Source organism: Ammospiza caudacuta, chromosome 1 (assembly GCF_027887145.1).
Source record: "Ammospiza caudacuta isolate bAmmCau1 chromosome 1, bAmmCau1.pri, whole genome shotgun sequence".
NCBI classification, from domain to species: domain Eukaryota; kingdom Metazoa; phylum Chordata; class Aves; order Passeriformes; family Passerellidae; genus Ammospiza; species Ammospiza caudacuta.
In genome coordinates, this window is record NC_080593.1 from 132,993,064 (window position 1) to 133,009,023 (window position 15,960).

General features: G+C 55.9%; 1 protein-coding gene across 1 annotated transcript; it reads left to right on the forward strand.

The window, feature by feature from the left end:
• The first annotated feature begins 4,970 nt into the window (after positions 1-4,970).
• GDF6 (growth differentiation factor 6) lies at positions 4,971-15,596 on the forward strand. Its single transcript, XM_058817454.1, has 2 exons — positions 4,971-5,307; positions 14,740-15,596. The coding sequence occupies exons 1-2, from the start codon at positions 4,971-4,973 to the stop codon at positions 15,594-15,596; spliced, it is 1,194 nt and encodes a 397-aa protein (XP_058673437.1).
• Positions 15,597-15,960: the final 364 nt, after the last annotated feature.

Consider the following 15,960-nt stretch of genomic DNA (forward strand, 5'->3'; position numbering starts at 1 on the left):
ATAGGCTGCAATTTGTTTCCTTGATGTCAGGATGGGTTTTGATGCACCAAGAATGCATGAGTGGCTTCACTCTTCACGTCCATGTATTAAGTTTTTAACTGTGAGTGAGAGAGTGAGAGACAATGTGGTTCTAATCTAAGACAGGGACAAAAATGCAGAGAGCTTGCAGAGAAGCGAAGTTGCCACTGTTTTGTGGCAAAATGAAACACTGCAAAAAGCAACAGTGATGCATAGGCTTAGCCCTGCTCCTTCTCCCGACTTCTCTTGTGCAAGGACAAACTGCCAAAAGCAGGAGCAAAAGGAAGAGAAATGGGAAAGCCTGTCCCGAAGCTATGGGGCTGCACAAGCCTCCACTGAGCTGGAACATGGGGGGACTCAGCTGGAAGAGCACTGCAGGCTGTGGGGCGCTGGGAGAGGTGCAGATCCTTGTGGGATGCTTGGAAAGTGAAACAGGACTTTCTTTGGAGGACCACAATGCAGGAGGTACTTCAGACTCCTAAAGCAACCCTATTTATTTGGGTAGGCTCCTTTGTCTGCTGTTAGTCCACACACCATAGTTTGGGCAATTAAAAATCTTGATCTTCTTAGACTTTTGAGGTTTATATTGATGGTTTGGAGATGGGGCATGCTGAAATAAATATGTTTAGGAAAAAAGGATGGTTTTCTGTGTAAAGGAAAAAAAAATTGGCTAATGTGACAGTCCAGAATGACGGCAGCAGAGAAGGAGCTTGGTGATCTATCTCAGAAGATACTCTTAGCCAAGAGCAGGGCAGCTCAGCTGGGGGGAGGCAGGGAGAGGATCTGGCCCATTATCCATAACAGAAGATCCATGTGGGGAAGGGCAAACAACTCCTGGGCCAAAATATAGCTACTGAAAAATAAATATTCCTGCCAGTGTGAAACACTGAAAACCAACCTTTTCAGGAGCACTGCAGAAAAGATTAGAGGTGCTAAAAATGCTGAGGCTAAAAGAGTAAGAATGTAATGCCTCAGAACCTTTGGGAAAAAATTCCCATTTTCAAAACCAAGGCTTTTGCAGGCTGGTGTTTTGCTGAAAACCAGCACATATGGACTACACAGGCAGTTTGGAAAATGTGCTAACTGCTGTGCTGGTAGGAATCCCTGCCCCCTGATTATGTGGTGTAACCACAGCCTTTTTGGAGCCTATTGTGCTAAAGTGGGGAAAAACCCATAGTTTGAGGGGGTACATTTTCTAGTCATCCTAATAAAAATGATTTTTGTTCACAGAAATAAAAATCCTACAAGTAATCGTTCATGTTAAATCAAGTGTCAACCTAGATGCAAAAAAAAACCACCAAAACCAAAAAACAAACTAAGGAGGAATGTCTACAAACTGATCAACTCTGTATTCATATTCCTTGTGTACCACAGAAAGTCTTACAAATGATCACAAATCAGAAGTGAAATGACTGATGCTTACATCTTAGCTCAACCACTTTTCAGGGATGAATTTTAACTTCTGTCATTCTTCCTCAACATGGCTGCTCACGTTATGGTTATAGCAAGAGAAATTTCCATTAAACTTCCAGAGAAAGAAATCACATTTGATTTGGACTGCTTCCTGACTTTCAAATTTGTCTCCACTCATTTGTACTTTTCCCCAGAATAGCAAATTCACAGCAAGAAAGAATGTGAAAGATTGGATTTTTAAATGGTTTTAAACTAGTTTTAAAACTGCATTTTTGCAGTCTCCAAATTGCTTTAGTTCTGAGAAACATATTTGAAATTTAAAAAAATGTTACAAAATATGTATAATGCAATTATAAACTGAAATCTGGCCAAGTTTTATTGTTGAGAAAACCAGAAAGGAAACAAGTTTTTAAAACACTATTCTTCTTTTCTGGTGGCTGCTATTATTTTACTCTTTTTATTGTTGCTGCCATTATTTCACTCTTTGCCATGCACTGAAGTGGGGATCCCAAGTGTCTCACAGGCACTGATTCATTCTCATGCTGCCCCACAAAATGCCCACTCCTGCCTGCAGTTCTCAGGTCCAGTTCCACACAGTTTTCTCAGGAACAATCAAAACCAAAGCTTCTTAAGATGGCTCAATATATTCAAGTCCCTCTCAGTGACCTGACTGTGTTGCTCCATGAGGCTCCACAACTGTTGTATCCCCACAGTTCGTGTTCTGTCATTCCCTTAAGTGACTGTCTTGGCAATTAGCTGTATTGAACAATGGCATTGTTTTCCAAAATGGCACAGGGACAACCCTGAGCAACCTAAAGCTCTGAGAAACAGGCTGGAAAGCAGCACTGCCTGTTTATGGCTGGCACTGCTACCTGTGTGCGCTCTCACCTGCTGAGCAGCAGCCCTGGGGTGCTATGGGGGGCATCTGCCTCAGCAGGGCCTCAGCCTCCACACTGCCTCAAAGGTCACAAGAGCCAGAGCAAAGGCCCTGTTGGCTGCAGAGGGCTTCAAGCCAGGCCCCTGATAAAGAAGGGACAGTGCAAAACAGCCATCCAAGTCAATTTTAGAGAATGTGTTAAAACATGCAAAAGCAGCAGGTAGAAATTAAATCAGGCTGATGGAAGTTGCTCTTGAGACCTTGCAGCTTTTCATTAGCATGAAACCATCTCCCCTTGGGAGAGGAGGAGGCCAAGGGAGGAAAAAGCCGAGAACAAAGAGGGAAGAGGAGAGACAGACCAAGAGACAAAGGCAGGAAGGGAACAGACACTCCGGGAGCACCAGAGGGAACCCTGGAAACCAGCAGAGTGAGAGTGGGAAAGGGCAGCCGTGCAGCAGCAGCATTTGGGACCACAAGGAGGGGATGTGGGAAGTGGGAACAATATCAGAAAAGAAAAACAGGACAATGAAATACAGCAGGAGAGAAAAAAGAAAGAGCCTGGGGGACTAGGGTTGGGCAGAAGTTGATGGAGGAGAAACTGGAGCTGGGCAGCTGATTGGAGATAGCCAGCAGGAGCATGGAATAAGTGAATAGGACACAAAAGGGGCAGAAGGAAACAAAAAAGTGATGATAAGGCTCCGGAAGGAACTGGGTCATGGCAGGAAAAAAATAGCCAAAATGGTAAGTACAAAGCAGAAAGGATGGGAGTGGCAAAGGGGAGCAGAAGCAACAAAAATGAAGCATCAGAAAAGAGAAGCCGAAGGGACAGGAGGAGGAGGACACTCCCAGTGCAGAAAGCAGCTGATGAAAAGGGAGGGTAGTGGTCAGGAGGGTGTCAGTGAAGCCAGAGGATACAGAGGAGGAGTGAAAGAACAATAAATAAAAGGGGGTGAAGAAATGGGACAGAATGAAGTGGGAAATGGTTTTGCAGAACACTTGTCTCATTTCTGCACTGTCACTGATACTTTTTTGTAGCCCTGTCTCTTCACAGTTCATCTGCCAGCACCTCGCAGTACATCTATCGTGCTAGAAAGAAGCCAAGGCAATGATGGGCCTTTTTCTCCAATCCCAGCTGTATGATGTGTCCCACATCCACATGGCACATCCAAATGGCCATCTAGGGACAGTCCCTGGCACAAGCCATAATTTGTAACAGACCTGGGTATTGGCTGGGAAAGGGCTAGTTGGCATGGGCCAAAACCACACCAGGGAGCTCTCTAAGCCATGTATGGAGGGCTGCAGGACAGTGCGAGCCCCTGCCTTGGAATTATCTTTTTTTCTACTAGAGATGCATTGTGGTTCACTTGGAACCTGAGCCTGTCACTTGCTTTGAATGTTCCCCTTGTGTTCCTCATAGTCCCTAGCGTCTCTCCGTAGGAGATGGGGAACACAGTGGGACTAAGCACCCTACAGGCAAACTGGGATGTGCCAGGCTAGAAGCCTGCTTCATATGCCCTGTCAGGGTCTGCCTCATCCCACTGTTCCTCTGTTGCACTGGGAGTGGTACCAAAGCCCAGGCATGAGCTGCTCTCAGTGGAAAAATGAGAACAGGGAAGAAGAAGACAAGTCCACATATCCAGTGTATGACTGCATGAAGAATGGCAGCTGATGGAGGAGCATGGTCAGAGATCTCAGATTCCCTTTATTTACTATGGACCAGGCTTTCACAGCTAAACACACATGACCTCTTACTGGAATTAAAGGAAAATCCCCCAGTGGCAGAGTTGGGGCAGATAGGAGAGGTAGGAAGAAGTGGCCAATGGGAGATCAGGACAGAAAAGGAGGAATGCTCAGCACAGGGCAGAGGAAAGCCACACGGGGAAATGGAAGAGGGTGGTTTGTGGCTGCCTGCAGCAGCAGTGCAATGGATCAGGCAGGAGGATGAGAAGGTGAAGGAGAAGAAGGTAGTGATCAGGACAGGTAGAGTAATGCAGGCATATTACTGTGCTTTGTCATGGCTGTGAACCCTAGACAGGTGGTTGGATGAAACCGCTGGAGAACTGACACCGATTTTATATTGAAGGATGCTTCTCGGAAAAGCCAAATGAAAAGGGGTGGGTGAATTTCTGAATCCTTACCACCAAATTCTCCTTCTTATAAAACCCCTGCTTTGTGCCAAGTTTTCGGGCACGTAGCCACGGGAATACAAAGAGCCTCAAGCAAAATCATTAGCATCACACGAATCTGCCCACACTCAAACCTGGAGAACCTGTGAGGCACCTGAACAGATGTCATCACCGCTGGGTCGATGAGAAGCGGTACCCGAGAGGTGGCAGCAGGACGCGCGGCATCTCTCTCCGGCCCTCGCCCGCTTCCCGCGTGGAGAGCCCAGCGGGGAGGGAGCACAGGGACCCCCGAGCGCCCGACCAGGGTGTCCCGCCCCGGCCGGACCGCCCCGCGGGGCGGGCTGGGTGCCCGCACAGGGCGGTGCGCGGCGGGGCGGTACCCGCGGGGCGGGGCGGGCGGCTGCGGGCCGAGCCCGCCCGGGTGCAGTCGCCGCTCCGCGCCGCGCCGCCGCGCAGTCCCCGCGCCGCTCCGTGGGCCGCCGGAGCCGCACGTCGGGCCGCCCTCCTCTTCCTCCCTACCGCCGCCGCCTCTCGCTATGAATGCGCGCCGGGCCCTGCTCTCCGCCGCCTTGCTCGCCAGCCTCCTCTGGGATTTACCTTGCTGCCTCCCGGCTTCCCTCCCTGCCTCCTCGGAGCTCGCCGCCTCCTCCAAAGGTGGTCGCAGCCGCAGAGTGCCGCGGTCCCCACGGGAAAACCGCCCGCGGCAAGGGGGACACGCCATGGACCGGGCGCTCCCACGGGCGGAACCCCACGAGTACATGCTGTCTCTGTTCAGGACTTACTCTATCGCGGAGAAACTGGGCATCAACGCCAGCTTTTTTCAGTCGTCCAAATCCGCCAACACCATCACCAGTTTTGTAGACAGGGGACGAGGTAAGTTCTGCCCCCCCCCCCCCCGCCCCTCCCGGTCCCCCCGGGGCTGCGGGTGCCCCTTCCCGCTGCGCTCCGCGGTACGAGGAGCGGTCGGTACGAGGCTGCCGTCCCGCGGAGCCTGGTGCTGGGGAGGTGGGCAAGAGCAGATCTCTCGGTGAATTCGGAGTCGCGGTGTTTTATTTTAGAGCAAACGGCCCCGCGGCACTAAACCCGAGCCGAGGCAGCCCTAAGTGCCGCGTGCGAGAGACACGAGTGTTCCTCCCCGAATCGTCATGGGGTGGTAGAAAACACGCCCCAGCTTTGCAGGCGGAATTTGGGTGTAAATTCAACCTTGAAAAAAAAAATTAAATATCGCTCTTCTGATTTCTTTCCACCCGCCGGATAAAGGGTGGCTCTTACCGACGCGGCTGCACGGCGAAAAGAAAGTTTAAACTGACGAAAGCAAACATCTTCTGCCTGAGGCTGCTCTCGCCTCGGGTTGCGTTATCGGGGTTACCTGGGAGAGCCCCAGCTCCTTCCGAGAGCGCAGGGACGGGGACCCTCCGGCTCCACTTGCGGGGGGCAGCGCGCAGCCCAGGTACCGCCCGGTACCGGGACTCAGCGAGGGGCGGCCGGACTTGACGTCTGCTCGGGGCCGCATCCTTTGAGCTTGTGTGCGGGGTTGCTCCTCACGCACCCCCGGGCCGGGATCGGCAGCGGAGCCCGCTACCCCGGGCCGCAGATCTTCCCGGGCAGCATCGGTGCCGCGGGGTCCCGGACCCCTCCGCGACCTGCAGCCCCGGCCGGGGCCCTCCTGGGCTTTTCTCTTGTCGTCGTATCGCTCGTACCCGGGGCAGCGAGTGCACATTTCTCGTCGATCCAGAGTAAAATTTCCCTTCCATAAAAACGCCCCCATGCCCCTTTCATTCCCTCCCCCTTTTTTCGTTACCCTGGTTGTGAACCATTAAGAACAGACTAATTAACAGGTTCTTAATGAAGGTTGCGCTTTCGTTCCTCCCCCTCTCCCACACATGAAGACCCTCCCCTCCGTCCGCGCCTCCTCGGGCACTGGTGTACCTGCCGGGGGCTGGCAGCGCCGGGAAAATCACACGGCTCCCTGGAGCTGCAGAAGCCGATCGCCCCAAACCAAATCGAACCGAACCCAAACCGAGCCCCTTCGCCGCCTCCCCGAGCCGGAAGCTTCTCCCCGCCCACGGCACCCGAGGCTCGGCCCCTTGCCCCATTGCTGCCCCGGGCTCGGGGAGCTCTTTCCGCGGCGGAGCTCGGCGGGCTCTTCGCCTCCCGCCTCGGTCGCGCCTCTCTGCGCTCGGGAGGACGCGGGGGAGCGCCCACAGTATGTGACCCCCGCGGTCGGAAGCCCGCAGACGTTTTCGAGGGGAAAGGGGACAAGGGGTTTTGCTCTTCGCCTTCGCCTTATTTGGGTTGTTTTCTTTGTCGCTGTTAAAAGCGGGGGTGGGGGAAGAGGACCCGCTTTCTAGAAACACGGTTTCGAAAATTCAGCCGTCAGAAGGGAGCTGGACCGCTCCCCCTGACGGAGGGGAAACAGGGTGCTGATCCTGCGAGCTGCAGGAAATGGAGCTGCGCTCGATATCATCTTATTCTTGATAACCAGAAGAAAGACAGTTAATTTAACAAATTTAGCTCATCTCGCTGCATGTGAGATTCTACTCCGGGGGAAGTGATTTGCTAACAGAAGTCCTGGTTTGATTAAGGAAAAGCCTCACTTTTCCCCATTGATTTTGATTTGATGTGTCACAGGCTGTGACCTTCTGCTGGACCTTCTGAGGGTTGCTTAGCATCAAGCCACTGATTGGAGTATTTCAACTCAGTGATCTAATTGAGTGTTCATGTCATAACATATCAAATATTGTCTAGTCTCCCATAATGAAGTGGACCAGCCGATGGCACATCACCAAAAAACTTCAAGAGAGCTTCCGTTCCTCTGAAGTGGTAGCTATTTTACTGCCCACCTCCCCGTGGGCTCCTAGCCCAGTTAATTGGCGAACTGGAGTTGTGCTGATGATGAACAGTCTTTGCTCAGAGAAAGCGGGGAAGGGGGGGGGCAGATTTTCTGTCCCTTCATTTGCAGACAGTATAGCCGCCCAAACTGACCCATTTAGATGGGCTGCTCTTTACCTAAGCGGCATCTCCGGAGCGGGGATATGGCGGTGGCCGTCCCACCTGCCCACGCCATCCTGCATGGCAGCATTTCGGGGGGACAGCAGCCCGCAGAGGAGCGCGAAGCAACTTTTAGCCCTGCCGAGAAGCGCCCCTCCCGTGCGAGGCGGCTGCTGTGCCTGCGGGGCCGCCCGGCGCTGGGCTCTGACCCGCAGCAGCCCCGGCTCGCCCGTCCCAGCTCCCGCCGAGGCTGCGGGGCAGGGCGCTTCGGCGCAGGCACCGGCAGCCGCTTCCCGTTGCTTCGCTTCTTCCCTTCCCGCTTGAAGCTAATAAGATCATTTTCAGGGTAGCGCGCGAGGGAGTGAAGACTCACTACTGCTTAATACGTATATAATTTTTTCCCCCGTCGGTAGAAAGAGAGGAGAAAGGGGGGAAAGGGTTTGCGAATCCCCCTTCTCCACCCCCTACCGCCCCCCACTCGCTCCCCCTTGTTACGGTCGCAAGATCAGACAGGACCTAGCTGAATGTAGGAAAATTACTGTTGGCACATGAAGTAACTCATTAAAACGCAGATGGTGCTCTCACTGGCCTCAGGACCCCCAGCATTGGAGCTCCACAGTAAGGCAGGACAATTAGGAGCTGCAAGGACTCCACCAGGCAGGGGAGGAAAAAAAAAAAGAGAGCGGGAGGGAGCTGGAGAAGGGAGTTATAAACAAGCAATCCCACAGCTAGCAAGAAACGCGGCACGACTAGGAACAAATAGAAAACAAAAAAGAAATAGCTAGAGTGCGAAGGAGCACGATTTTCGAAAGGATCTCCGTGGGAAGGGGTTGCCACGAGGGCCGGCTGCTGCGAGTGCCCCTCGCCTCACCCTTTTGTGTCTGCAGAGCCCGCAGCACCGGCACCAAGGCAGGGCTCCCGCATACGAAATGCTGCGGTCCGTGCCTAAGGGACGGGGACATCGAAATAGGTCAAGATCGTCTCCTTTTTCCCTCCCCGTTTTCTTTATGCGCTTTCGCGTTCCAGTTGGAAGGCAGCTGATTCGGATGGGCAGGGATCCGAACATCGTTATTTTGCTCTTGCCATGAGGGTTGTGAGGGTGGTGAATAGACGGCTAGGACGAAAGGGGGATCCCGTGTGCAGAAACTGAAAATGGCCCGGCTGTGCATGTGGCAGAAGAAAAGAATGTAAATCTCACTTGAAGTTCATCTAGTACAACATATTTATGCAAAACAGTGGGTTTCTGGGTGGACCGAAAGCTGCAATGTAGTGTAATCTGTGCAGCGCCTTTGCCCAAGCAGTGTTGTCGTTGGCAGAAGGAAAATGAAATATAAACAGGGAAGTATTTTAATGGGAAAGGAGGGAATTCACAACTGTTAATTATTTGGTGACCTTGTATTCGATTTGTTTGAGCCCCTTATAAAAACACTAATGCAGACCAGACGGCCGGAGCGCGGCAGCGAGCTGCCGCTCCTCATCCCCGCCGTGCACCCGGGAAAGGAGCGAGCGGTCCGGCCCAGCCCGGTTTGGCTCGGCTCGGCCCGGCCCGGCCCGGAGGGGCCTCCGCGCGCGCGGAGCCGGTAGCGCGGGCGGGGCGCGGCGGCGGCTCCGCGCTGCCGGTGCCGGGAGCTGTTTCGGGGGTCGGTGTTTTACCCTCGAGCTGCGGGAGCTGCGGGAGGGAGCGGAGCGCGGGGCCAGGGCGCGGGCGGAGCGGAGCGCAGCGTCCCCTCGGCGGCTGCGCCTCTCGCCGCTTCCCCGTGAAAACAGGGGCTGTCAGCGGGGGGAGTATTTTTTAGTTCATCTTTCGTTTGTTTGTTGTCCCTGGAGGAGGCGCGGGGCTCGCGCACGGGAGGGCGGTCCGGGAAGCGGCGCCGGGAGCTCCGCAGATCAGGCGGCCCGGCGAGGCGGTGCGCTGCCGCGGAGGACGAGTAATTAACGCATATCAAACTATTCCGGTGGCTCATTTCCGACCGGGTCCTGATTTTTTTCGTTATTATATATTTTTTTTTTTTAATCCAGAAATCCTCCTGCAGGGCTTGCTAAGAGGTTGAATTTTTTTTTTTTTTTTGAGGGGGGGGACACGTGGGGGACGGCGGTCCGAGGTCTCCGCCTCGGAGCTGTGGAGTTTCCGCCGCCCGCGGGGAGATGCTGTGCCGCGGCTGGGCTGGCCCCAGCCGGCAGCCGAGTGGCCCGCGGGGAGAAAATCCGGCGCAGGCCAGGGCCACTCGGTGCTGGGCACGGCAGCGGGGCGCCTCGCCCTCCTCATTTACCTCCTCCCTTCCTAGTAGAAAAAAACCCCACAACGGTCGATCGGAGAAAACCGTCCCTTCCTTGCGATTTCAGGGCAGGCTGAAACTGAGAGTGGGAGTCCTCTCGTGCCTGAAGCCAGATTTATGAGCGAAAGGGGATGTTTCAGTCTTTGCTAGTTATGGCCAGATCTGTATGTTCTGCTGTTGTATCTTAGCGCTTCCACATTTATCGCTCAGTAATATTTTCGCTTCATTTCTTAGCTCCAAGCGCTGGGAATATTCGGGCCGATTTTCTCAATACGAATAATTTCAGAGGAATTATTTCTCCTCCGTCGAAGTATTTCGGGTAGCGTAAGCACCGCAAATGGGCAAAGGGAAAGATATTGGGTTAAGGTCTGTTACAGCAGGTAGAAACCCCGCAAGGAAGCTCCCGTGCGCCTCGGTGCATCTCCTGGGACGATGTCGACAGCCGAGGGCCCGGAGCCTTGCGGGAGTGTCCCGCGGGTGTTGCAGCGATCCCTCTATGCCCGAGGGCCGAGAGTCGCTCGTGGCGAGCGGGAGAGTGGGGCAAGGGCAGGCAGCCTTGCCGGAGCAGGTACGGTACAGCGGTGATCAAAAGTACATCACAGCCAGGTGCCCCCCCGCTCCGAGGAGAGAAAAAAAAATAAAAAAGGAAAAGAAAATTAAAAGAAACAGCCCTCCAACAACTAGTTAGTGTTTTTTGGCAGGATTGGGAATTCGTCGAAGGAAGGTGTGGTCTTTCTCGGTTACTCGATAGCGAAGCGAACGATACATTTAAATCTAATCACTCGGTGTAATAAAAAACCGCGGCGAGGCAGGCGCTGGGAGATGTGGAATTGAAACCCGGAGAAATACCACACATGGAGAGTCAGTCCCTTGTTTCCACAGCTTGGGTAATGCTCCGAAAGAAATACCTGTCAGCCTTGCGACTCTGCAGACAACGTGTGGGCAGACCTTCGCAATTAGGGACAATATATGTTTTAATTTCCAGATTATTGTTGTGCGAGTGTCTGCAAAGTGTCTTTAAACTGAAAATGTGCTTTTGGTTTGCGAGTTTAAATATGGCTTGAAAGAGAATTTGGGAATGGGAAAATTCTTCTTGAATGTGGTTTGGGTATAATTTGCAGTGATGTAAAGTTAAGTTCTGAGCCCTGATGAATTGGCTGAGAGCCCAGTACCTGATCTGCCATGAAAAGGGAAACTTTGTGTAGCCTTCGTTAACCCCCGTCTCTCCTCAAAGCCCAGACTACGGCGAGAAAGCGACCCGGGAAATGGGAGAGGCTTCACACAGGGAATTGAGGGAAACGTCCCAACCCAGTCATTCATTCAGCTTCGGAGATGCTGAAACCGCAGCCACCGCACGGCGAAGGAAAGCGCTGGGGGAAGGCGGCGGGACCCGGCGCAGCCCCCGGCCCGGCCCGGCCCGGCCCGGTTCGGCTCGGCACGCCCGCGGGAGCACTGGGCACGCCGCTGCCCGAGCGCCTCGCGAGGGGCAGAACGGAGCAGGGTTGCTCTCTCCCATCCGCCACTGACACATTCTTAAATTTCAGATAGACCTACTCCCTCCTTCTGTCCCTCCTTCCTGCCCCTAATATTTTATTTTCGCCCGAAAAAAAAAAAAAAAAAAAAAAAAAGAATAAACTACGGAGAGTGAAATAGAACAAATACTCACGGCGGAGCTAACATTTATCTACATTAACGCTACAAATATAAACACACCTCCCCGGTGCATTTTCTGCCATGTGGCTTTCCCCAGCCCAGCTGGGATGGCTTTGCTGCTCGCACCAAGTATTTCGGTAACGGGAATATCTGTAAGGACAGCTTCAGCTGGCCTGAGAAAAAGGCAGATCGCGAGCTGGCTGTTAGAAATCCCAGGTTTTACCCCATTCGCTCCTTGAGTTTAAAGGAAAACTGAAGAGGACAAGCCCCTATCCGTTGTGCACTGCTCACGGGGAGAGAGGGACAGTCAGGGTGTCCCCGCGCCGTCTCTGCTGCCGCTCTTTGTGTGCTGGGACGGCAGCAGCTTCCCTGGAACAAAGGGTCCCCAACCTAGACCCGTTTCTCCCCGTTTTGTGGAAGTTCCGGAGGTCCCGCTTTCCCTCCCCGCCCTCCGCTGCTTTTCCCACCCTCTCGACTGCTCTGGGAGCGAGCCAGTACTGGTTTAGGATTATGTATTCATCTGGAATTATTAGGTTACAAGAGTGAATAAATAGCGTTTATCTGATCGGATTCAAAGCTGCTTATTTGAAACAACCGGCAGCCCTGCCCCTTTCCCTGCCCTCCCGAGAGAGGCACGGGAGCCGGCAGCTGCCTGAGCCAGTGCGACTTTTCCAGCACAGTTTCGGTGCTGCTGAAATCCGTCTCAGACCTGCTTGACCGGGGGCACATTTCTCTGCAAACCGGCCGTGTCGCCAGCGTGCCATCCCACCAAGCAACCCGGACCAGCCGTGCAACGCCCCAAACCCTCGCCAAACTGGAGTCTCAAAAGATGCTGGTTCGGCAGCATCCCTGAGCGAGCCTTTTGGCACCCACAGTGCCGGAGCTGGTTTCCTCCCGCACCGCCTGGTGACAAAAGGTCTGCAAACCCTTTAGAGCCCATTTTCAGCACCGGGGACGTGTGGGGAATTCAGCCTCTCGCTTCCCTCCCGTCTAAACTGCATGCCTGGATGTTACCCCCGAATGGGATTATTTCCTGCGCCGCGACAGGCCACCTGCGTGACGGTTCCTCGGGAAGGGGAGAGGCGCTGTCACCTTCCTGTCCCCTCCTCCCTCGGGAAAGGGCTGCCCTTTCCCTGAAAGCTAAGACTGCCGGGCAGTCCTGCCTTGCTCCTGCACCGCGCCGGAGAAACATATGCGGGACCGTGGTGCTGGTCAAGAACAGGACAAGGAGGAGTGTATGTGGGGCTGTCTGCTCCTCACCCCCACCCCATGGCGACTGGGAGTATCAAAGAGAGCGAGCATCTCTCTCTGAAACCAAGCGTGACACCCGCCTCTCCATCCCCTAAGCAACGAGAGCGATTAAAAGGGAATCCGTGCCCAGGCCCTGCTCTGCCCCCATCCCGATGCTGGGGATAACCGCAGAGAAGGATGCTGATCTAGTTTCCTCGACGGTCGCTGGAACCCGTGAAGGAAGGTCTGATGCATTTCGGCAGAGCCAAGAGATCGGTCTGCACCCTGTCGGGTGTCCGAGTATCTGATAGATGTTGGAAAAAAAAAACCCCAAAAAACCAAACAACCAAAAACCAAATCGAAACAAAACCACCAAGACGACGAGAAAGAAAAGAAGGAGGAGGACCTGCGCTTTCTTACCCGAGGGCTCATCCGCTTTTCTCTGAAACTCCCAGGACCCTCTTGAAGGAGGAGGCAATGATACCAGAGATCTCCTGAGCTGTTGGACCCTCCTCCTGCAACCACGTGCACCTCAGCCCACGGCCCGCGCCTGTGAAGGGCAGAACTACCCCCACGATCCCCCAGAACCCACAGGAGACTCATGGACCGAATCCTGGTCTGTACTTGCAGCGCTGATGAAATTGTCCAGCACATCTAGGCAGCTCCCGATGGGTTTCGCTTCTATTTTCACAGCTCAATAAAGCAGCTGTTGTCGTCACCTGGACTGTGACGACATTTTTCGGGCTCTGCTCGTGTTTTTTTCAGTCTCCTCCCGCACTCCCTGAGCGAGATGCACGACCAGGCTGCTTCTCGCCTCTCGCTGGGAAGGAGAAGCCCCTCCGCAAGGAAACAGACAAGCCTGAGGTGGGAGGCGGATGCAAGGATGCGAAAGGCCTGGGTTCCAATTTTCCTGATGCCTGAAAGGCCTGACGGATTCCGCATCGCTCCCGCCGGCGCGCAGCCCCGGGGAGGCGGGGAAGCTCCGGCTCGGGAACTCCCTCTCCTTGCTGACTCCTCGTGCCCCGGTGCCGGGCGAGGCGGGGCCCGCGGCCGTGTCCCGGGACCGGGCAGGTGTGCGGAGCCGGGCCCCGCAGCCCGGGGTGCCGCCTGGGTGCGCGGCGCGGTCCGGGCGGGCGGCAGGGCCCCCACGGCGGCTCCTGCGGGGCGAGGGGGACGCGCTCGGCAGGCAGCCAGGCTCCGCAGGGGGATTCCCTGGCCCGGCTGCGGGGCAGGTCTTTTTCCCAGCAATTCCCGCTGTCCCTGCTGCACTCCACGCTCCATCTCCCTGCTGACGTCCAGGGGAACACGCGGCGACGCAGGGCGACTGTCGAGTGTGCTAATCCGCACTGATTAACTGCACGTTAATCCGCATTGATTTTTTACATCGCCGTGTCGCGTCTGAAGGTTTTTGGTTTGCATAAATCATCCCCTTGTCTCTCCTGCCCCGCAGGAGGTTCTCAGAGAGCCTGTCAGGTAGAGCCGAGGTTGTGAAACACACTGATTAGGGATCGCAATGACCTTTAATATCGATAAATAGCAGGCGGGTGTATATTCTTCAGTCTCTGTTTCTACCCCTGGGGCGGGCTGATTTTGGAAAAGCGGCGAGGGGCTGCTGAACAGAGGCTCCAGTGACACTTTTACTATAGAAATCTACACAAGCTTTACTAGCTTCTGGGGAAACACAGGGGCTTTGGGAATTTTTGTATTTGCTGGGTTGTAAACATTTTATTGGAAAGCAGCTCCAGGGAATCTGGTTTGCTTTCTGCGCTGCACTTTGTACACCGATGTGTCAAAAAAGAAGTCCAGGTTTTTCTCAGAGAGCACGTGTATATGGGGCTGATACGCAGAGGATGTGCGTGGGGCAGGGTCTGCCTCTAGTGCTGGAGAGTCGTCTCCTGTCTGGTGCGGATTCTTCCATACTGCCTTTCCTTTCCATATTATTCCCTTTCCTTTCCATATTGTTCCCTTCTCCTTCTTTCTCGTCTCCCCGCCCTCCCCCGGTCAGGGTCCCGCTGGGGGTGGGTGGGGGGTCAGGCAGGCAGGCAGGAGCGGCCCCGGCCGGGCACGCCGGCGGTGCTCCCTCCCTCTCCCGCCTCAGAGACCTCTCGGCAGATCCCCCCGAGCGCAACTGACTGTAATTATTTTTATCTCGCAGACGATCTCTCGCCCGCTCCCTTGAGGCGGCAGCAGTATGTGTTTGATGTGTCGACCCTCTCGGAGACGGAGGAGCTCGTGGGGGCCGAGCTACGGCTGTTCCGCCGGGCCCCGCGGGGCCGCCCGCCGCCCGCCGCCCCGCTGCACGTGCAGCTCTCCGCCTGCCTCTCGCCGCGACCGCTGGACTCCCGCGCCCTGGACCCGGCCCCGGCGGCCGGCTGGGAGGTGTTCGACGTGCGGCAGGGCCTGCGGGAGCAGCGGCCCCGGAAGCGGCTGTGCCTGGAGCTGCGGGCCTCGGCGGAGCGCGGCCCGCGCCGCTGGCTCGACCTGCGGGGCCTGGGCTTCGCGCGCCGGCCGCGGCCGCCTCAGGAGCGCGCGCTGCTGGTGGTCTTCACCCGCGCGCGGCGGCGGAGCCTCCTCGGGGAGCTGCGCGCCGAGCTGGGCGCGGCCCCGCCGCCCGCCGCCCGCCGCCCGCCGGCCCGGCGCCAGCGCCGCACCGCCTTCGCCAGCCGCCACGGCAAGCGGCACGGCAAGAAGGCCCGGCTGCGCTGCAGCAAGAAGCCGCTGCACGTCAACTTCAAGGAGCTGGGCTGGGACGACTGGATCATCGCCCCGCTGGAATACGAGGCCCACCACTGCGAGGGCGTCTGCGACTTCCCGCTGCGCTCCCACCTGGAGCCCACAAACCACGCCATCATCCAGACCCTCATGAACTCCATGGACCCCGGCTCCACGCCGCCCAGCTGCTGCGTCCCCACCAAGCTGACCCCCATCAGCATCCTCTACATCGACGCGGGCAACAACGTGGTGTACAAGCAGTACGAGGACATGGTGGTGGAGTCCTGCGGCTGCAGGTAGCGGGCGGGACGCCCCTCGGCGGCGGCCGGGTCTGCGTCTGGCGGAGGTGCAGCGGCGAGCGGGGCCCCCGTCCCGCGGCCGGCCGAGCGGAGGGCACGGCGGAGGGCACGGAGGAGGGCGGCCCGGCGCCGGAGCTCCGTCGCGCTGCCCGCGGTGGTCCCGGGGGCTACGGCAGCGTCGGCCCGCGGCTGCCGGCTGGGAAGGGCGAGCGGGCCGGGCAGGCGGAGAGGCCCCCGCCCGGTCCTTTCCCCGCTCCCTTCTCCTCCCCCGGGGTTTATCTGGCGATCTATCCTCCTCCCTCCAAAGGTGAAGGCAATTTACCAAGTACAAAAAGAGTCGGGGGAGGGAGAGGGAGCAGACTGAT